This window comes from Grus americana, chromosome 10 (genome assembly GCF_028858705.1).
Source record: "Grus americana isolate bGruAme1 chromosome 10, bGruAme1.mat, whole genome shotgun sequence".
In the NCBI taxonomy this organism is placed as follows: domain Eukaryota; kingdom Metazoa; phylum Chordata; class Aves; order Gruiformes; family Gruidae; genus Grus; species Grus americana.
In genome coordinates, this window is record NC_072861.1 from 8,105,218 (window position 1) to 8,129,245 (window position 24,028).

At 37.1% G+C, this 24,028-nt stretch overlaps 1 protein-coding gene across 3 annotated transcripts in view; it reads left to right on the forward strand.

The window, feature by feature from the left end:
• Positions 1-24,028, forward strand: part of THSD4 (thrombospondin type 1 domain containing 4) — a 354,361-nt gene that overhangs the window by 278,677 nt on the left and 51,656 nt on the right. For all 3 annotated transcript variants that reach the window (XM_054836973.1, XM_054836972.1, XM_054836974.1), the window contains one exon: positions 8,121-8,325. In XM_054836973.1, coding sequence (XP_054692948.1) covers positions 8,121-8,325 — 205 coding nt within the window. The remainder of the gene's footprint in view (positions 1-8,120; positions 8,326-24,028) is intronic.

The window sequence follows — 24,028 nt, forward strand, 5'->3', positions numbered from 1 at the left end:
CTCCAGTGTGACTCTAGATTGTTCTGGCAATCTTATCCTTCCAGATTTAAAAACGATCTGAAAATGCAGCTGCTTATTCACCCCTTCTCCTGACCATGTCCATGGGTGACTGATTTGTGGCTCTTGAACAGCTCAGTCGTCATCCCTATGTTGGGTGGGACTTTGTTGTGAGTAGACTGTGGTATTTGTACTGCATCTGTATGTGTGGGTTGTAGGGTTTTCTTTGTCGGACATCCTAGCATTTCCTGTGTTTCTGGCAGCTGTATTCTGCTGTTGGGACATGGTGGTGTGACATCTCATGGTGCTGGGTGGGTCAGCTATGCTATGTTTTTACTGGGTTTTGGGGAATGTCTTGTCTCTAATACCTAGGTACAATGATGCCTGGAACAGCAAGCCCTGACTCAGGCATTTCTGTGCTTTGCATAAATAAAACAAAATTTTATTCGAAGGAATACAAAGGTTCTCATTATATGTACTTACTTTTCTGCTTTTTAATAACTTAAAGATAGTGCTATCAGATTCAAGGTATATTGAGTATCTGCTGCTTATCTTAAAAGTGTCTCTTGAGGATCTGGAGCTTCGCCTCTAGCCAACTCAAATTCAAGCCTGTATTCTAGAAGTAAATACCAAGTGCCTTGTCTGTATGCTGTTTAGCTGCCAACCATTCTGACTGCTTGTGCGCATGCAGTCACAAATTCATACTTATCTCTAGGCTATACTTAGGCCATAACCAGTATGGAAATTCCAGGACATCAAATCTCTTCCTTGGCTTGCAGATTAAGTGCTTTGAATATTGTCACAAAACAGAAGCTGATTTCTCTTATAGATAAGTTGTTTTTTAATGAAGCTGCTACAAAAATATTCAGCAGCATTGTTTTTGTAAAAATACAGTTACATTCCTGGTCAGTGAAGAAGTCTCTAAGTTAGCATCATGCTTCATTTGATACAATATAATGACAGTAGACCAAAAGCCATAAGGTACTGCATGTTTCTTGTTCTGTACTAGGGAAAATAATCCTATAGACCATCTAGGAGAATGAAAGGAAAAATGAAAGAAAAATAGTAATTTCTAGGAGAAGGAAAGAGAAGCGGGAAACCTAGAATCTTATCTCAGATACTGAACTTGTGTTGGATTTATTGTTCCCATGCTGGTTTTGGGGCAGAATCTCCTCAACAATAACAAGCCATAATGACTGCTCAATAAGCTGCGACTACAGAATTCATGACATGTGTCACTGCTGATCTGTTATGGGTCAGTTCCTCCTTTTAGGAAGGAAAGAAACCAGGCTATATAGCGGGTAGTGCGGATATGACAAAATAAAGGTCATTTTGGGGTAGATGTATAGCACAAGTTTTATGTATGAAGAGCGCAGTCACGCTTTTTTTGTTGTGTTGGTGTTTTATTCAAAGTTGTTAGTTGCATCCTTGGAATGGATTACTCAGGTGCAATTATAAGAAAACGAAGTAAGCTATAGAAGTAACAAGATACATGGAAAAAACCCCACAGGATTTCTTAAAAAAAGTTTCAACTCTTTTCACAGACCCAAGAAGCACAAAAAGCAAAATAATAGCTATGTGCTGAGAAGACCATGTTTGAGTCCAGTACCACATAACCTTGAAGTTATTACCTATTTACAGGTCAGCCTTAAAGCATTTTCTTCCTCTTGTTTTATTTCTGCTTCATACAATGGCAGAAGTTAAAAATGATGATTTCAGGGCGAGTCTATCTTTAATTCTACTTTATCTTGGCTTGGTTTAAAGTGATGTTCTTTTATAGTGCAATATATGCAGATTTACAATATGAATGCTGGAAATGCCAGACTCCTGACATTCGAATTAATGTTCGTGATGCCTAACTAAAAAAGATAGTTAGAACCCATTCATCCCATCTTCCTTAGCCAAATGTCAATGAGAAGCTAAATAAAAATGTTGCAAAATCCTAAATGAGTCCTAGTAAATATCTTCTCTTCAAAAATTCATATCATTCTGCATTAATTCTGTAGATGGCTTGTTTTAAATGAAGTCTGACGAGTAGTTTCATGGAAAGTTTGAATGGTAGTGTTACTGCCTCAATATTTATTCTTCCTAGACCATTTCATAGATAATCCATGAAAAAAAAGGCAAGAAGAAAATATAACGGTGACACGTTTGATAATACCAACTAGATGATGTATATGATAGTACTAGCTTTATGATTTATCAGCTAGTATTCCTACATCAAAGCCCTCAAATCTCTGATAGAATTTCAAAATACTTACATCTAATGACTATGTATTCTCTGTCTTAGGTGGCAGACTGCGTAAGAATAGTTCTTACTCTGTTCATGCTTGAATCTCATTCTCTGTATGCTGCGCAATCAGCATTCTATATATCTTTTCAGATTTCCATAATATATTATTAAGACTAATCTTAATTTTATATTTTATAGTCACTAACAGTACGAATGAAACAAGGTAACAGAAAGTGAAAGCTAAATATTAACAGAGAAGGATCTAGACACACTTACAGGATGTCTTTTTTTCTTTTAAATCTTTCCATTTTCAACATGAAATAATGTGACAGGATCTGTGTGTTAATCATTCTACGTGTTCATAATGCTTCATGGATTACCAATTTGCTGTAGTAGTTTTGTGTCAATATGCAGATTTTCTTACCCTGGTGTAGTATTTTTCTAATGTAAACCATAGAGTATTTTTAATAGTTTCTGCTCAGGTACCTGGATCCTTATAAGGCAAAGAGACTCAAAACAGCTAATGTGAGAGGATCTTACTTCTCTTGTTCCTCAAGCATTATAGCGAGTAATTTTTATGAAATATTTCCTGTCAGTATATGAATTTAATAGTTCATGTAATCCTGCTTCTCTGGAAAAGCTACATGTTATTAAACAGCTTAAATCTTACTATGTTCAAAATACGTTTTTGAATAATTTGATACTTTATAGAAGGGAAAAAAGGTAAATGTTTTAACTGCAAATTAGAATACTGAAAAGATATTATCAGCTAGCAAAGCTAGTTTTAATCATCTTGGTATTTCACGATTCTTGTTGGATTCACTGTCAAACGATGTTGAACTACTTTGGAAGGATGACCGGGAATTTGAGAAAGGAGATATGACTAGTTATGATACTGTTACATTATACCACCCTATAACACTCATGTACCAAGGTTTTCAGAAGGTGGAGAGGAGAAACAGTAACTTAAAAGTAAAGACATGTCTTGTAGTTAACCCCCAGAAATCATCCGCAATTCTAATAGTTAATCTCAATAGTTCCATTTATTCCATAGAGCAGATGAAAGAGTATGTGTCTTTTGGTAAAATCAGTGACACCAAGTTGGGGGTGATGTAGTATTGCTCGAACAAAACAGCAAATATGATGAGCCCATGAAGCTCTGTTTCATAGCACAGTAGGATATAAAACTTAATTAGCAGTAGCCTCAGCAATTTGCAGAACTAAGATTTATTGATAGTATACAGTATTAAAGCAGGTCTCCCACCAGTAGGCAAGTATTATTCTGCTTTCCACTTCTTTAGTGGTGTTTTAGGCCATGCATGCACCTTGCTTGGTTACTCTTCTCACATTACGCTGCCTAACATGTCTTTAGCAGCTGGATCATCTGTGGTACATCCATAACTGTCCCTGTCCCTTCTTTTAGAATTTTTGACGTATACTTAAGTATGACTTCTAGTAAACATTTTATTCTTCTGCCTTCTAGCCTCGTGGATGCCTAGACTTGAAATTACTTATGTATTACAACTTTTAGCTAACTACCTGTCAGTATAACTAATTTTTGAAGTTAATGGTGTTAATATATTACAACTCATAACTGTGGCTTTCCTACCTGATAATACAATGCAGCTAAAGCAACAGAAGCGAGTTATTGCCATATTGTATTATTTATGCCACTCTACCACGTAGATTGCAATTTTTAATAGAATCATTTAGTACTGGAATTGTAACATCTGTTTTCCATTTCAAGGATCAGCACTTCATGTTTTCAAATGCCTGGCACCAGCCCCATTCTATTGTATACATAGTGCTAAATCCCTATTAAGTCCACCACTGAATATTTCATCCAGATTGTCCCTTGTTACTCTCAGGGGTTTTTATTTAAATTAATTTTGGCATACAGTTGGCTGTAATTCTTGAGCAGTGTCTTTCATGCTAACTTGTAACTTATAAGAGTTTCTTGAACTGCTTTGCAAAAATAGTTGAGCAATACAGAAGATGTATAGATAGTGCAAGTCAAAAGTACCTCTTCTAAAAACCAACACTTTGCCAGAAAATGTTTTAATGGACAGATGTGTTCTAGATCTCCTCATGTTGATAGCCAAGGAACAGCTTGCAATAGTCCTGTCCAAAATCCTTTTGGTGGACAGAATGCGTTTACCTTTGTCTTCTCATCCATCTCGTATTCACAATCCTAATATTTCTACATTCATAGTAGGAATGTTGTGTGTGATGTGGCTCGAAAAGTGACATCTGCTTTTGGATTCCTTCACGTGTATTACATGGTGAAAAAACACTGAGTTCTTCATTGACTAAGGCCTTCTTTCACAATTGTGAGAGCGTACTGGGCTGTTAAGTTGGGTGTTAATGTATTTGGCACCCACTTTACATCTCAGCCTTCCAGAGCTGTACAAGGAGACTATCTGAGATTTCAGACCTATCTGCTTATCTAACAAAACTTCTGATCTTTATTGACATAGTTAAGACTTACTCAAGTTCCCACAGCAAATATTGGAAAGAACACTTACAGTGGATTCCAGTTTGCATCGCTTCTTTCCTTAACATCATTTTTTCTTGCTGATGTATCACAGTGTATTAGGCAATGTGATAAGGTGATTTGTTTGCGGTGTATACATCTGCTTAAATGCAATGAGTGCCTTCTTCCTGGGAGAAGTTAGAAGTTGGTTCGTATTTTTATATGAATGTACATTAGTCAAATAGCAAGGTGGTGGTACTAAAATTTATAGTCATAACAGAAAAAAAAAACCCAACCCCAAACCGCTGTTCAGTACAGTTGCATGGATTCTACGTTTTTGGTTAATTTGGGTGAATTCTGTTTACCAGCCTAGTTCTACAAGGATGACTACCATTCCAAATCTCTGCACAGCTTCAAACAGCTGTTTAAAAGCAGAACAAAAACAGAATTAGCTTGCCAGAAAGTTGTTTGTTTCATCTTCCCAAAGGCCTAAGGCTCAGGACGTCCTACGTATTGAGTCCTGGACCAGTAACAGATGTCTGATCCAGTATGTCATGACCTGTCAGTGCTAGAAATATATGTTTTATCCAGTTAGAAAGGGAGATTCCCATAGAACACATGGGACACAGGCTTCCTATATGATATCCTTGCTGGATCTGGAAATATTAGAGAGTACGCAGTCATTTCTATATGCCTGCCTAAACTGTATTAAGCAAATGTCAAGGTTTTCTAGAATGTATTAGTTATAGCTGGCCTTTTCTTCTGAAACCTATGCAGTATTCGTCTTCAAAGCACATCATTTCTATGGAAGCCTCAGTAGACGCCTCAGTAAAGATTTTCAACTTCTCTTTGTAAAAGTGGGATTTGTTGCTAAATACCTGTTCTTTTGGTATGTAAAATACATGTATGAGTGTACTCTGTGTAATATATATAATTTATTTATATCTTATTATTTATTGTATTTATTATTTACCTTGTGTTACTTATTTATTATCTTATTTATACACTTGTGGTTGTGTGGCTTTTTCCTCATTGTCAGTTGCTGTTTTCAGATTATTAGGTCCTTGTTTCCAGTAATTCATTCTTTGTATCTTTCTCAGTCATTTCTGTGAAAGAGTATTTAAACATTACAGGCACTTTTTGTGACACAGGCTCCTTGTACCCTATGTGGGAAGAATTCCAAATAGTACAGCCAAAGGTTGGCAGCTGTTTTGTATGTCAGTCAACATTTGACTAAGAATGACATGTGGGTTTAAAACAGGTTTTGTATTTATCCCCTACAAAGGAATCCCATTTGTACTGGCTGGTTGTGTTTCTTCTGTGAAAAGTAGTTCTGTTCAGACTGACCAATAGTAGTTCTGTGTTACGGTCTCAATGAGTAAAACACACTTTTCTCTATTCTCTTTTATTTGCCGAGAGGGAGAAAATTGTATTAACCTATGTGGGACTCAGTACTGATGGAGAACACCATTAAATGTTTATGCTAGCAATTCATATTGTGTAACCCCTCATACTTGAAAGGATTCCCTCCATCAAACAACTTGCAGGCAGTGAAAATTCCCTGAAAGTCACTGTATAATATAGGCTGATGCTGAGCACCACTACATTTCCTTCCAAAAAATATATGGTAGAGAAAGTATAAGTGCTGTCAGCAAAATATCCTTCAAGGAGGACTAGTACAGAGATTCCCAATTAATCAGTCGTTAGGCACAGCTGTGTTAAATTTAGATCACTCACATTTTTCAGATTGTTTTAGCAGATCTGAAATCATATTGTGTGACTTGGTATAGTGACACTTGTAATTCCTATATTTAAGCAAATGCACTCCTTTGTTAGTAATAAAATCTATTTTGAGGCAAAACAAAAAAATTGAACTTGTACCTGATTTTAAGATTTCCACCAAGCAATGCAAATACAAGATGTTAAACCAAGTGTTTCTGTTGGAATCCAAAAACTCTTTGAAATCATGCGACAACCCGCTCACACTAGATTTGGTAGGATGGAACAGATTTTTAGTATTGGGTCATTCCACTGTGAAACACAGAGTGCTCGGGAATCTTCTTCATTCTCTTGCTTCATGACCACAAACAGGTATCATTGTCAAGCTCCATATGATCCTGGCAGTGATTAGTTAGATGGTTTTATCTGTGTTTCTTGGATAGTCATAAAAAAGATGTTGGGTGTTAAATATTTATATTGGAACTAAGCAGACTCTGGCTTGCAGTTTAGAACATTTTTTGCAGTAAGGGCCAAGTATTAATATTGGGAATCGGAAAGAAATACAGTGATGCCAAGGCTCAAGATACTCCCTATGTTGTAAGTCAGTGGTATCAAAAAATTCTTTTTCTTCCCCCTCTTATTTGGATGTTTGCTTCTAGGAAAGACCATAAAACAATAACTAACCATGTTTTCATCAAGAATTTTGCAAGAATTTTTGACAATTTGAAGTAACAGAACAATACTCTGTCATTTATTTTGAACATTTTCCATCAAATTACTATATTTCATAAAATATGTGATAGGCTACTATTCTGCTGGCTCGTGTAATATTTCATTCTTATCTGAATGAGAAGTTCTTTTTTGCATGTGCCAGTTAATCCTATAGGTAGATGATAAGTGGTTATCATAAATGTTATTTAAAGTCTGTAAATACAAACCAGCAAGATCAATGAACAGGAATGTTTCTGCAGAAGAGGAGATAGTCTCTACAGTATGTGCACTTTTAAAGTGCAGTAAGTTGGAAAGATTTTTTTTTCTGATTTGTGTCAAATCTTTAACGTTTTTTTTCTGCCCTTTAATTTACGTTATTTAAAATGATTTTTTTTTTAAAATTATCTTGTCCAAGTGGATGTTACTGAGTAGGCTGAAGATTTCCTATTCAGTAAACAGGAGGATGGATCACTTCTATAACTGTCTAGACACAGTATAAAGACTTTTTAGAAACCTCTTTTGGTGAGAATAGGATCAGTGCTCAGTTTTAAAGGAAGTTAAGATGACACTTTATATGTAAAGAAATTCTGCTTTTGTAAAAAGCCCATTTAAGATCATAACAAAATCATAGCTCTTCCCCTATTTTCTGACTAGCAGCTGCAGGAACTATGTTGTTAAGAGATTCTTTTCTTTCAGCTGAGGAGGGTGTAATCAGCAATGATCCATGCATTAGCGTTCTTTAGTTTGTATTTTTGGTAACAGGCTGTAAAAACCTGTCAACTAACTTGAAATCCCCAAGTCTGTGAATCCTCTGGGTTTTATTGCCTTTTTGCATACAGAAGAACAAGAGAAGAAATTGCTGAAATGCGAATTCACAAAATCTTTTCAGGATTGAATGTTCTCTGAAAGCCATTCTGTCCTTGGTTGTTATATCTGAAGTCTGCAATTGTAATATGTTGGAAAAAGTAATCTTATTTTATTTTGCAGAGCATTGGCTGTGACGACTATCTGGGGTCAGACAAGGTGATTGACAAGTGTGGAATATGTGGAGGGGACAACACCGCTTGCAAGGTTGTGTCTGGAGTTTTCAAACACACGCTAACAAATCTTGGCTACCACAAGATAGTGGAAATTCCTGAAGGAGCTACTAAAATCAACATTACTGAGATGTCAAAGAGCAACAACTATTTGGGTAAGTTGCATCTCAGTGAATAAAGCAGTCTTTGTGTGCTAGTGCAACTGGGTGGAAGTTATGCCAGGAAAGGCCTTTTAAGCAGTGTGAAGTAGATGTCAAGAACAAGAGGGGAGAAGAGAGGGAAAAAAACCCCGAAACCATTAAACAGATGTTTAAAACAACAAACTGGCAGTTTATAATTCTGGCTTGATTTTGTATGACAAACGCTGCAGACCTGTTACCATCTATTTCCCTGTCCATCCGACTTGGCTTTGGTGTTTCCTATCAGTTGGTTCCGCTGTGGTGATTACACTTCGTTAACCTTCTCTGAGCAGCCAAGAATCCAGCCAAGTGGCATGCTTGTTTATGTAAAGTGTATTGAGGCTGCTTGAGGAGAAAAGAGCATCTTCTGATTGCCTAAAAAATTCAGTTCTTTTAAAGTGAAAGTATATCAAAATTGTATTGAGATAATGTGATATTGAGGTGGTATCCTTAGAATGCAAGGTCATTTTTAAAATTTTTTATTCTGAAGAAGATCCTTAATTCAAAGCCATAGAGGATCCTGGAATATTTATATTATAACATCATAGCATCTTGTAGTATATTTCTAGATCTGTCTAGTATGCTGCAAATTAGAGATTATGTGGAATTTCTGCAGATCTGTGTCTGTTTTCTGTGCATTTGTGAACCGTGCCATTCCCTGTTGTAATCTGTCATGTTCCCAGGTTACAAAGCCCTTAGTTTGCCTACATTTGTGCTTCTGTTTTGGAGCCAATTCTGCTGAGTGGGTTGGAGAGAGAGGAGTTGGTTAAGATTTGCAAAACCTGCCCCTTGCCCTTTAATTTCTCTTTGCTTGTCAATGCATCCTTAGATCTGCCTTAAAAATTACCATAGCAAATAATAAAAATGGAGCTACATGAGGCCTTTCTTGCTAGCTTGGTTCAATTATTACTAGAACTATTTAGCTCTACTGGAAGTTTCAAATCCCAGTACTCTTGTTTGACAGCTGCTTTACCTTGCTTCTGGCTGGTAAGCATCTCACCGACTGCTCAAGAAAGGAAAGTGCTCATTATTGAATTGCCTCTCTCCTTTTTTCTGCTTTCCTCTCCTTAATTCCTGCTGGAGCTGTAACTAGTTCTACAGAAACATTTACCTCTAGATACAAGTTTGTTATGGGGAACAGTCTGAACAGTAATTTGAACTCTGTTATTTTACCAAAAAAGTGACTCTTCAAAAGTGAAGAAATAATGTAAGCTACCCACAGTCCAAGAAAACCAAATGTTCTGGACCTCTTGTAGGGTGACCTTATCAGTTCTAATTTGTCCTGGTTTCATCCAAATGTATTTTTGATACATTATATACACCTACATATACTAGCATTCATTTTTCCATGTGAACAGTTTGTATAGTGTCCATCAACACTAACTTGTTTGATGACAAAACAATAATTCTATCTAAAGAGCTTCCATAGATATTTGTACATTCGGTAGAAAATGGGTGAGAGCACAATTTAGTTGGCAGGACAGTAAAATTAGCCACGTTACTAATATATAAAATATGGAGTTGAATGTAATTTTCCTGTCAGATTTGCATGCCAGCATCTGAAAACAGCTGGCAGGAAAATTCCCTTCACTATTTTAAAATGTCCTGAGCCACTTGAATGTTTTTGGAATGGTCAGGACAGAAAAAGTGTGACATTTTTTTCTTAAAAATAACCAGGCTGTTGGCATGTATAGGAAGGTGGCAAAGGTTTTCTTTCCCATGCTATTCCTTACCTCATTATCCCCTTACCCTCTCAGTTCTTGGTCTATGCTACCATTTTTTTATTTTTTTGATTTTTTAAATCCATTTCATATGTTTCATTTTAAAGTTGCTGGTATGGATTTAGTCAGCTAAATTTGCCAGCTCCCTACCCTGTTAGGAATTCGTGAGGCTGTAGTTCCTGCTAGAAGGACTCCAGCCTCTCTGCTTAGGCTGCTACACAATAAACTTGGTTTATTGAGGCAGGTGAGCTGCACCGAGACAGGAATGAACATGTTCTGACAGATCAGAAAACTGAAACTAGAGGAAGTTTTATCAAGCAATTTATTGAGCAAGTGAAATGGTAATTGGGAGGTGGTTTTTCAGCATATCAGTGGTCACAAATTTCTCACTGATAAAACAGCATTCAAGATTTAGACATGCGCGTTTTTATAGAGTACATAACACTGGTAGAGCTGGGAAGCTTGAAAACTCAGATCATGTATTTACTGGTTTCTCTATTTATGGCAATAAGCAGAAGTCTTGAACTTAAAAGAAAATAAATCTTAAACTCATCCTTATGCTGCAGCAGCAAGAAAAACAACCCAGCAGCCATTCCCTTAAGCTTCTCAAAACTGAAGTTTCAGGTCCCTATTCTGTCATAGTCCAGCTGTAGCCATCAGAGCTGCTTGTCAGCAACATTGTTCTTGTTGCAAGGAGTGTAACTTAGTTGCTTTTGCTTTTCCTTTCGCTTTGCACATTTTATGGTTTCTTCAATGGAAAATCATAAGTCAGCTCAAAGTCACTAAAATTTTTTTTGAAGATGACAGCAGATGTTTCTGGTAATCTGTGTTATCCTGGTTGTCTCTGTTCAGGAGACTGTCTTGAGTTCCATGTGGTTTCATTAAACAATTTTTACAAAGCTCCACACCTTTTCACTGCTTTGTCACAAGCACTAAGCAAATAAGCAATCAGGAAAGTGTTCTCACAAAGAGGTATTTATGTAAAATCAGGAGATGCTGGAAAAAGCAAGCAAGAATGTGAGGTTTCTTACCCAAAGAGTTTCAAACTCAGCTAAAAGTCCTCCAAATATTTGAAAGCTTCTTCATACCACTTTTGTAAACTTTTTTGTAGTAATCTATTGCTCATTGTTGCAAAACCTGTGACCCTCATAAAAAGCATAGTTCTCATGATGATGCTGGATATGGTAGCTTATTAAGGTTTACTAATTTTAAGTATTGCACTTTTGTTTTTTGGACACAAGTTGGAGTATTGCAGAATAAAATTTATAAGTTCTTGCTACTTGGAAAAAAAACCCAACTTTTGTTAAAAGAAAAAACATAGTGGTATAGGAAGCTTTTAGTGTTTCTGGAACATGTCATTTTCTGGGTAGTCAGAATATTCAGATTAAAGGAGATAGGCTATTTCAATGGCTGTTCATGTAACTAACTTTATAATTAACTTTTCACAAAAACTACTAAATCAGAGATTTCTTGTGCATCTAGTGATACATACTATTTTATTTCTGTATACCTTAAAAACCTTCAACAACATTGTTTCTGTTTTCTTGTGCTTATGTTTTCTTTTCTTTGTGTGTTCTCCTGTTGAATGAATGGATTTCATACAGCACAAACATAATCTTTTCTTCTCACTGCCCCCCCCCCCCTTCCCCGTGCTAAAAATCCTTTTAGGTTTTCCATTTCCTGAAGATCTTTACTGTAGGAAGAGTGTCAGTCTGATAAAGGAAAGTATTTTAACTGTCAAATTGAGAATGGCCTGCGACATTGACTGATGAGCCAAAATGAACTACCTCTAATAGAGCTACAAGACAGATCAGAAATTCCCCAGGAAACATCTTAGATTTTTTCGTGTGGGTGTTTTTGGCAAGAAAGCAGTCCAGTTTGGGACTGCTAAATAATAGCTATTAATAACTATTAATAATGTATTTATCAGTCTGTATATTTACTGTAGTCTTGGTTTTACAGTTAGAAGCGAAAGCTATGTATTGCAATTTAGGTTTAGACTATAGTGTAAACAAGGCTATAGGCTGTGCAGTCCTGAGCTATGTACGGAATGACTTGCTTCTCAAAGTAGTTTTCAGCAATATTTTCTTACAGGCTGATGTGTTAGACCTTTCAGCAACAGCACTGCTGACCTTGGACAGACTTTTCCATTGGCAAACCACTCCTGTCACATGCTAGTCTTGTACAGAAAAGAGACAAAGACATACTTTTTATCCCACTGGTAATCATCAGCTGGCCAGTTCTCATACACTGAAATGGGAAGCTTGCCACTGAATTAAGTAGGACCATAATACTTTAAGTGGGACCAGTACGTTACAGCACTTATGCTGCAAAACATGTGGTTTCGAATATAAATACTTTAGCATCTTTGGGATTGGGATTTGGGATAATGGCAAAATTTTAAAGTCGAATGACATGATTCCAAAGTGATTATTTGGAAGGTGATTTTTTGCATGTTGGGTCTTGAGAACCCAATTCAAAGAAGTTGGTTGTTACCCACGTCCATAGCCTCAACAGCAAGAGAATCTGATGGGAAGGATATTTAGCTTAATACAAGAGTGAAAGATACAATGGTTGAAAATACAGTAGTTTTGAAATACGCTTACCATGTGTAATGAACTTACTGTAATTGGAAAGAATCTGGTAATGCCCCATAACTCAAGCAACAGTTTGTTTCTAGAGCAGTTGTCTGAATCTGGAGTCATATGATTTTGAGATGTAGTTCTCCAAACAGTACCAGACATACTGCCTGCAATTGTTGGCCATAGATGTTTATGAGATATCTTATGAAAGGGAAAGGATATACGTTAGAGTTCTGGCAAGTCTCTTAACATTTTTTGCCCTACCTGAATACTATTTATTATAAAGGTGTTTCATAGTGAAATTTATTTCATTGCTAATTGTAACACTCTTTACACTTCCTTCAGGGAGTATGTTACATATTTCAAATTTGTTTTTCATGAAATTAAGTTATTTCAGCCACTAAAAGAGATATGGAGATCTTTGGATCTAATCCATTTTCCCTGCTTTCCATAAAATGATACTCTGCTATTCTAGCATCTTCTATTAGCACATGCTAGTATACAGTATTTGTAATTAAAATAAGAGTTACATATTAATATTTTTTTAAACAAAAATCCATGAGATGTTAACAGCTTTCTTGGGAATATTGCTCTGCCTGAACATGAATATGGATTTAAGGAATATGGTCATATGAAAATGACAGTGGCTGATATTAAGGGGCTGTGAAAAGATTCTCTAAAAAATATTTTGATTCAGTATTCACTGCAGCAGATAACATTCAAACAGTATGCCTCATGATCAAATACTGTTAGTAGCTTTTGACCTCAAAATAACATTTTGAAATCTGTTTAGAGATTCAAATTTACAACAAATAAAGGAGTTAGATTAGAACACTGGCAGGAAATATAGAAGACAAACATTGTTAGAGGCACTACTGTATCACATGTGATCATATGAAAAGTTTTATAATGTATATATTAGCAATTAACTAATTGATTTCCTTCAGATCAATTAATACACCTTGAAATATACATTTTTTAAAAATTGCTCTTAATTATTTATTTTTAAATTCTTATACAAGATTAAAGGTTTCTGTGCAAAAAAGTTGCAATAGATACTACACAGTAATATGGAGAAGAGATGATATGGGTTTGAATTTTCAGGGCTTGGAATGAACATGCAAGAATAGCCAGAGGAGGAGAATTTTTCTGTTTTCTCAGTTACTTTATATACAAGCGATCTGCTTATAGTAAACTTCTATTACAGTGCTTAGCTGTGCATTGGGTTCAGTGGCTGTCCCAAGTAAGCAGTGAGAGCTATCAGTGCACCATTGAAGTTTCTTACGTTAATATTCAGAAGGAAAATCTGCAGTTTTTTCATTTGAGTTTCCAAAGTGCTTGTGCTGGGGTTGCGTGGCAAGGTTTTGGTAGCGGGGCGGGGGGGGCTACAGGGGTGGCTTCTGTGAGAAGCTGCTAGAAGCTCCCCCTGTGTCTGATAGAGCCAATGCCAGCCAGCTCCAAGATGGACCCGCCGCTGGCCAAGGCCAAGCCAATCAGCGCCTCTGTGATAACATATTTAAGAAGAAGAAAAACACTTGGAGAGAGAGAGCTTTTGCAGCCGGAGAGAGGAGTGAGAAGATGTAAGAAACTCTGCAGACACCAAGGTCAGTGAAGAAGGAGGAGGAGGAGGAGCTCCAGGCGCTGGAGCAGAGATCCCCCTGCAGCCCATGGTGAAGGCCATGGTGAAGCAGGCTGTCCCCCTGCAGCCCATGGAGGAAGGACGAGGGGGTGTAGCGATTCCACCTGCAGTCCGTGGAGGACCCCACACCGGAGCAGGTGGAGGCACCCAAAGGAGGCTGTGGCCCTGTGGGAAGCCCACGCTGGAGCAAGCTCCTGGCCGGACCGGTGGACCCGTGAAGAGAGGAGCCCACGCCAGGGCAGGTTTGCTGGCAGGACTTGTGACCCCATGGGGGACCCATGCTGGAGCAGTCTGTTCCTGAAGGTCTGCACCCCATGGGAGAGACTCATGTTGGAGAAGTTTGTGAAGGACTGTCTCCTGTGAGAGGGACTCCATGCTGGAGCAGGGGTACGATGAGAGGAGTCCTCCCCCTGAGGAGGAAGTAGCGGCAGAAACAACATGTGATGAACTGACCGTAACCCCCATTCCCTGTCCCCCTCTGCTGCTGAGGGGGGGGCAGAGGTTGAAGCCAGAAGTGAAGTTGAGCCCGGGAAGATGGGAGGGGTGGGGGGAGGTGTTTTAAGATTTGATTTTATTTCTCATTCCTCTACTCTGGTTTGCTTGGTAATAAATTAGATGAATTTTCTCTCTTAAGTTCGGTCTGTTTTGCTCGTGACGATAATTAGTGAGTGATCTCTCCCTGTCCTTATCTCAACCCACAAGCTTTTCGTTGTACTTTTTCTCCCCTGCCTAGTGAACGAGGGGAGTGAGAGAGCGGCTTTGGTGGGCACCTGGCCCCCAGCTAGGGTCAACCCACCACAGTGCTGCAACCCAAAGCTATGCTATTATGTAAGTTTATTGTGATGGACTTGTGAAACCCCCACAAGGACTTTGATATTGTATTTCTTATGGTGTATATTATTAATTGAGTGCATCTCTATATGTGTTGGTCTGTGCATTAGAGTGTCTCTCACATCTACAGCTTAGTGAATGCATTACTTATAAACTATGTAATTACAATATCTGGATTAGAATAACTGTTTTTTTTACCTTTTGTCCTCGGTCCTCTTGCCTGTTCTCTGCTGGAGTTAAACAACAAAGACATTTCTCTGTACAGATGACCATGTACTCCAAACTGTGAAGAAAAGATTTAAGGAATCACTTCTTAAATAAACTGAAATTAAGCATAGCAAGTTCAAACCATAAGGAAATTTCAGAGTAAATTATTAGTATCTGAAGAGGCAGTTAGAATTTCTGTGTAAACTTATCCAGAACATTTTGAATAATATTCTTAAAATACGCTTTTCGTGATTAGGAATCCTAGCGAATTGTTGTGTAGTTATTTCCTGAATGCTAAGCTGAAAGAGTCAGGACATACTACACAGAAAGAAGAGGAGCAGCTTGGTTTTTTGGAAAACGTTTGCAAAATCAAGCATTCCTATAAAAACATGGTAATGGTAAGATCATTTGATAACTCCTGCTTATTAGCTTCTTCCTTCTCTCCTTGTCTCCACTCCCAGTCTTTTCCTGCAGTGCTTTAGATTTTATTTTTTGTTAGATATTTTTTGACTCTACAAAATTGGCCATTAATAGAAGCTTAACCAATTGTTGGCTGCCTCAGAAGGTTCACTGCACTTAATTTAGTGAGCATTGGTTGCTTAATTGTAGATATATTGATTATCTCAATAATAGTTTGAATTAATTGTTCTCTGTGTGGCTGTGCTTTAATTCAAAACTAACACAGGACTACTAAGAGAGTTGTCTTTCTCAATGTGGATTTAAAAGCAGCCTCAGTGCTTCTGTGTCTAATGATGACCTATCCAGGAAAATACTATTCCACGACTGTTGTTTTATGTACAGAAGCTCAGAGTCTGATCAGACAAACATGCATTTTTTTAGGAACAACCCAGTCTGGCATATGTGAGTTAATATTATATTAATTGCTGAGAGATTCACCTCAAGATTTACGTTTAGACTATGTATGCCGGCCTGAGACTTTCAATGGGTTTCACTTCCTTAAGCCGAAAAGTAAATACAGTATTATGGTTAGTTGGTTATGGCAAAACTTGTTTACATGGGTGATTTTTGATCATTACATGGTCTTCCTCTGCAAACTATGGTTTCAGAGGGTGTGGGGCCTACAACCTACTCTTATTTTAGTCATGATAATTACCTTTAACATAGCTAGTCTGGCTACTACATTCTGTTTGGAGGATTCAGGACAGTGGTGAAGAGGCATGAGGAGTCTCCATTTTATGCCTGGAGATGACAGAAATCTTAGAAGCATATTCTGTGAAGAATTTTTGAGTCAGTCTGAGTTTGGATCTTGCCTTCTGTGGTCATATTCCTGTCATAATGAGCTTGGGTTTTCCCGGTTAAAGAAGTCATAGCTAGGATGAAGCATTCGCTGTGTTATGTTTAACAGGCTTTATACTTTATTCTGTATACTAATTGTATTTTTTATGATTATTTATTAAATGATTCCTTCCTAAAAGGTAATGCTAGGTTACAGGACAATTGAGATTACTGCTTATGCTTCCTAGCCACAGTTGTATATGTGTTGTCACGTGGGTTAGTTCATTCTGGGATTTGGAAGGCCTTTTCTGTGGTGATGCTAGCTAAACACCTAGGACACACAAAGCTGGGGAAGAGCATAGGATCTTTCACTTGCAAAAGCCTTTGCAAGATAATGATTTCTGAAAGCAATAGGAGCTTCTCAAATTTGAAAGAACAAAACCAGAAAAATCCAGGACTGAAGAATCACAGTGGGAGAGCTTCACGTAAGGTATAGGAACACTCCTGAGCTGTAAAGGGGATTTCACTTATGAACCGATACAGTGCTACCTGAAGTCCTTGCAGGTTATGTCAGTGTTTGTCCTTTGGAGTTCAGCCTATGTTTGAGGATAATGCATGTGTAGATAAGTTACCAGGGAGAATAAAGACTGTCACAAGTTTGCCTCTAATACAAAAGGATTAAAAACTAAGAGGAGACAGTATATTAAGACAGGTAGAAATGTGCAATAGCTATCTTTCTAGCACTTCCTGAAGTTTGTTACTAAGATGCCTGGTCCTCCATGCACACCCACCTGCATTCATAAATCCTTTGAATTATTGTCCTTAAAATAGTTTCAAATTGATTTTCTGCAGGGAGAGTTTCTTTCACTAAATAAATATTCGTCTCATTGTAGCCAACCTGTATTACTTGGCTAGGGTGATCACTTAATAAAACCCTTGAAGTTAAGACTCTGGATGAAATTCAACCCTGGTGTTAATGAATTCAACTCCATTGAATTCAAGTTGCTCAAGAGTTTTACCTAGTCTAATGACCTGTAGTTGAACCAGAATATATCTAGGACATTATTCTTTGCTGACCATCTATTTTTTCAATATCAGTGTTGCTCAAATAACTACATTTTAGACTTTCTGGCAAGGTTTCCTTATTACAGTAAATTCTAAAGTGACCTTTTCCCTTCTGGCTTCATTAAACAGCCAGCTAATATCTAACACTCTGTATAGTGGTCTGTAGGGTTCCAGGCACATTTTGAAAACACATAAAAGAAATGCTTTCTCAAAAGCTGGTATATTCTTTTTTATATATAAAGTGAGAGGTTTAGATTGGATATTAGGAAAAAATTCTTAATCGAAAGGGTTGTCAAGCATGGGAACAGGCTGCCCAGGGAAGTGGTTGAGTCACCGACCCTGGAGATATTTAAAAGACGTGTAGATGTGGTGTTTAGGGACATGGTTTAGCGGTGGACTTGGCAGTGCTAAGCTTAATGGCTGAACTTGATGATCTTAAAGGTCTTTTCCAACCTAAAGGATGCTATGATTCTATGACAGCAGTTAAGACCAGTTTTGGAACTCATAGAAATCGTATTTTCATTTCCTGTGTTTTTTCCCAGTACTGTCATCATTTGACAGAGGTGTTGTTTTTTGGGTTTTTTTACCATTTGTTTGTAAGCAGTGTTCTTACAAAAACAGCTATCACTACTGCAGTGCAGCAGCTGAAGCCTGCTGTTGCTTTGATGGTCTGCCCTGCAGATACATCATTTGAACAACAGCCAGCAGCAATGAGTCCCACTGAGGTGCTTGTTTCATAAATTCTGTATTAAAGAGATGTTTTTTTCCTTCTGTTATAATATGGAAAGGTTGTTTTGAAAGGAAGGGAAAGGGATAAAGAGAAGTATGCAAAATAGTGAGAGGAAACTCAGAAAGGCTGGTTGTTCAGTTTGACTTGTAAAGCACCCAGCAATCTGATAGCTTATATAACTTTGCAAACCCCCTTGGCCTAGAAGCCTCTGGAGAACTGACTCTGCAAGCTTTTCAGTATTTTCTGCTTCTTGTCAAGCCCCAAAATCTTTAATTTCAGCCTTTCTCACAGTGTTTTGATTATACTTCTGTTTTCAGTTATGGACAGAACTGAGGAACTTGAACGCAAAATTTCAAAGAAAATGCATTAAAAAATGAGATGGGCTGTTTGAAGAGTTTTTATTAATCTGAACCCAATTAATGTGAACTTCTTAGATCTCAAAGCTTTAGATTATTTTTGTCTTCTAGTTGATGACCAAACCATCAACCAGTTTGCATGAAAATACTCATTTGACATTGGTTTTGGCGCACAGTGTTTGGAATATCAACACATGGTTTGTTCAAGGCTTAAAAAAAAAATCTAAGCTCTTCTGAACAATGTGTGTTAATTGAGCATCATAGGATGCATACAGTTTATGGCACTGACCGATATTCAGTAACATCGATTCTCCTCTCACTAATGCAGCTTTCAGCTTTCACTTTGTTCTTCTTTTGTGTCTAAAATGGCCAGCAAGGGACCATTTTGGAAATGTCATGTACTCTTTGGAAGTCTTTAGGTTTGTGAGTTGATTAAAGTCCCTCATGTAATCTGTCGCTCAGTTGTCTTTTTACCTGGAGTAAACACTACTTTGACTAAGGATGTTCTTTTTTAAAGTTGTGATCAAGGTGTAATGATCTTACCTTGCTAGTCATGGGTTCGATACAGTAGTTTTCTTCTCTTACTTCTTACAGATTTTAATTCAGAATGAATTAAAGTCAGTACTTTGACTTAGCTGTACATAAAGAATGACCAGTGTCAGACCAAATTCATAAACTATCCATAGGCAAATTCCCAAATCACATGAAGACACATTTCTTCCTTTTCTTCCCAAAAGAGGATGTTGTTACTAATTTAAGTAGTTGTTTTAATGCTACACAACAAAACTTAAGAAAAAATGGTTGGTAACCTGGTTTCAATTTTTGTAGGTATTTCTATACAGCATTCTTTGATTCCCTAATCTTATTTTATTCTGAGCAAAATTCTTTTTTGGATAGCAAAAAACCTTTATTTGTTCCTTAAGTGTCCCTTGATCTAGTCAGATAGAATATGTTCTTACATCTTTGTCTGATTTTGCAAAAGAAACATATTTTAATCTTTTTTTTTTTGCTGTTGCTTCTCTTATTTCCCTTTGAACTTCTCAGTTTCAACATTTTTGTTTCTTACCCTTTTAAAAATCTCTTTTAGTAAAATAATCACCCAGTAGAAATTCTACATGATTAGTGGCTTCATGGTTGGATCCAATAAAGAGATTTCATCTGCAGAGAGTATTTTTATATTGCAGCATTAAATTCCAAAAGAAATCCAGGTCTTTTCTAATACACAATATATATGGGGATATGAAACTTGATTTATAGACTCTGTGATTAAGTTAGTCAAGGGAGATTAAACTTTATCCTTTATTTCTTAACTTGCCCAGTATCTTTGTTTTTTATTGAATGTTACTTCGAACAATTTGTGTCAGAAAAATTTGGGTGTTTAGAAGCCTTACAGACCCAATCCTCCTTTCATATTTGTTCCCAGCAGCAGTAGGTACCCCACAATCATGGCTCTGTTTATTTTATATATTTGTGTTATAATCAAACTGCTGTAATTCTGAAAATTTTGGTATTGTGGCTGAGAGTTCTGGGTTTTTGATTTTTTTGTTGTTGTTCTTACCAAATACTTTTTCTTTCCATCCCCAACTCTAATTAATACAGAGGAAGGCCAAGCCACAGGGATTGGTTTGAGTTTAAATTTACATTGTGAATAGGCAATACCTTTCTTCAGTTGTCTTCTGTCAAATAAAAAAAAGACTGAGAAGCATGATGCAGTCTTAAATTTGTGTTGCTAGATAGCAACTTTCCAACATCATAATTTTCTGTTGCCTTTTTAACAAAGTGGACTTTTGAAAAAGTATCTCCAGTGTGTCAGTTGAAAAAAGCATGTAATCTTAACAACTTAGTGGTTTCTTCAGACTGTATCTATTGATACAGTGAGAAAAGAATTTTTCTTATAACCCTTGTCTATCTTAATAGCATATCATAGTTCATTCCTAAAGCTTTTGAGTCTGTAGTTCAAAACAGTTCTTATGGATTGTTTTGAAACCTTTTGTACAGTTCCAATGAGCAACATTAACTGCAAAATTTGTCAGTTACTTATAAGCAAAGGTTCACTGGTTTATGAATGAAACAGAGAGTTCCTTCCCCATGCCTCTTAGTGTGGGCTCAATTCTCAGCAGCTGTGCAGAAGACAGATTTTGGAGAACTGCAAAGGAAAAGACAGGATTTTATTCCATTTTGTTAGATTGTGAAGAAGTGTCACATATTTGTAATTTATTACATTGCAACAAACCTCGTAGGTAGTTTAATTTAAAAAGATAACCATGGGAAATTCTATTCATGTGTTCAAATTAACCTCGAATTACCTTGTACTGATGGTGGCCCTTTGGAGTGCTTCTTTATGTGTCATGTGTCAGGAGAGATGTAGACATTTCATAATGTCTTAGAGGTAGAATGAATTAACAAGACTGAACAGTAAGCACTGACTATAGCATCTGCTCATACGCGAGTCATCTGTTGCTCCTTCATTCTGTTATACCTGCGTCTTGAAATTGGTACAATATTGTGTAGAGTCAAATATCTGTTGGATTTAGATTTTAACAAGAACTGATAACTTAAGCATTGCCACCTGCTTGTGCTTTTTCTTCCCTCCTCCATTATAAAGCGGCCATCCTATGGCTTTCTTCCCTTGAAAACCGAAAACCAGTTTTTAATGTCGGAGTTGCTGTTCTCACCTCTTGTTCTTCTCTCCTCCTAAGGCAGTTCAGTACCACCACTTGCAAGGGTGAAATTTCTACGCTCCCTAATGGTGCAGAATAATGGAATAGTGGAATTTTTTAGGCCTGCAAATGTGCTGCCTCTGGCAACTTAAAACCTTAAAAATACACAACGTAGATGAGATTTTCCAGCAAATGTTTAATGGTAATACGTTTAATTTTTCTAAGGTACTTAAGAATCTGACGTACAGATTCTGTTTTGGCATGCTGTGTGTCAGATAAATTAGTCTAAACTTCTGCAAAGTATTGGGTTTGACAACGTAGATGAAAGTGAGGGTGCTACCAAAGGTGTTGCATATTTGCATCCCAGCAGAAATGATGGTGGATTGGAGTTAAATATAGATTTTGAACCTCTTGAATGTCATGATGATCTGGCTTTCTCAGAGTCGGAATCAATAGAAGAAAAATCCTAGAACTGATCTTCTAAGGCAATGCAATAATGGGCCAGACCTTTCATCTTGTGCATGGTTTTGCATACATAAGTGCATAAGAGTATAAGCAGAGCTGCCTAGGTTTCTCATTCTTTGAAAGGGTCCCAGACTTTAATAGAGCATTAAGATGTTCCAAAAGTATTTCAAGACACTGCCTTTTAAAATTAATAATAAATAGCAGTGTAGCTGTTCAGTGCTTAAAATCCATTCAGCATGGTAAATGGTTCCAGAGGGAAGGTGGGAACAGTGACTAAAACTTGCTGTGCAAGGCTGCCCTCCTTCACCTTCTCTCAGTGCTGTTTTCTGCTGAAATCCACTGGTGTGTGGGTTTGTATTTCATGCCTTCATCCAAAATTTGGCTGTTGAAACAAAAGCTCCTTGGTTCTTTGAGAAAAATCATCACAGAAAGTGGTTCTTATCTTCAAAGTGTTTTTCTGACATTAATTAATTGGATCATCACGATCCTGTGAGCAGGATAAGGAGCAGCCTGAAAATGCCCACTGAGCACTCCTACTGCAGTGAACTGTATTAAACACTTTTGGAGCCTAGCTGGATAAAGTGTTTTTTCTACTGCCCAAATAACTTTAAAAGTGTTTGAAAAGAAGTGCACAAAAATTAAAAATGCCTTTAAACTTTCGGCAGACTTCTATGCCTACGTGCTTGTGGACGTAAAAAAGCTGCTGTTCCAACAAGCAGGGGCAGATCATCAGCGGCTTGTAGGTTACAATGGTGCCATTGATTTCATTGGAACTGTGCTGCCTTAGACAAGCCGAAAGGCCTGGCTCTTTGCTTGGGAAGTAAAGCAATATATAGTAACACCTGATTTGAATAAAGAGCTTTAAGATCTAATAATAATATTATAATACCTATAATGAAGATATACTTACAAACACATGGAATAGATTTTATGTGAGACGGAGTCAAGAGAAAGTGCATTAAATGAATGGAAAAGAAAGGCAAAACAAAATAAAGTCATGGGTATTTGTGGATATATCCTAGTAAGAAGATGGAAAATACTTTATCTCTCCACTGAATTACCAAAAATTCCTTTCTCTCTCAAGTGACCATTATCCTAAACTGTATCTGACAGTAAGTCACTGTAAAGGGAACCAATTTGTGTTTTGGTATTTAGGGTGGGGTTTGTTTCTGTCTTCACTGAAGTTAATCAGAAAATGCTGTTAACCACTGAAATTACTGTGAAGATTTTTGATAGGATCATAAATGAAAAATATGCAATGTTGGAACTCACTGGACTTGGAATATCTGCATATCAATATCACCCAGAAAGATCTTTAATATTTAGTTCATATTGTCAATTCATGGTCAAATACTTTCCCTAAGATTTATGGTCTTTAAATAATGTAAGCATGATATTTAGTTTGGAAGTAAAATAATTGTTAATTAATTAGGCTGTGAACTTGGAAACACTGAAACAGGGATTGATTAAAAGAAGAGAGAGAAATCTGTCATACTGCAGACTATGAATAGTATTTCAGTCTGCCAATTTAAATTAGAAATGTTACCTTCATTGTTTCGGATTTATGGTGTCTTCCTATTTAATGTAGACAGAAATGAACCTAAGAGATGGGAGAAGAGCTCTTAGATTAATAATCTGTTATGCTTGCTATGTTATGTAAAGCTGATGTTGCAGTAACATACTGTCTTTTTTTGTCACTGGCAACCAGGGTGACGGTAGGGATTTTTGTAGACAGCTCAGAGTGCGGCAATATTTCTGGTCTTTGAACAGGTTTTAACATGTTGGTTATGTTGGTGGCTCCCAGGACTGCATATATGCATGCACAGACACAAATTGAGACTACAGCTTTTGGGCAATAGGTATAGAAGATCTTCATTCTCTAGAAATTTAGTCCAATTGTGTGTTGCCCTTTTTCTACTTCTTTAATATTCCTACCCTGCCTGAGTAAACATGGAAACCATTATTGGTTATTGATTGGTACATTGAAGATCTGCTGCTGTTTACAGCATCAGTTGCTGGATAAAGTGCTCAGCTTCCTGCTGTACTCCAAACAGAGTGATCCAAGTCTGTGTCCCAGAGTGATTAACATTTAGCTGTTTTGATGAGGTACCTAGCATCTGTCTTTTCTGGAATATAAGAACTGAAAAAGGTGTTACAAAGCCTTACATCCTTTCTCTTCACGATACA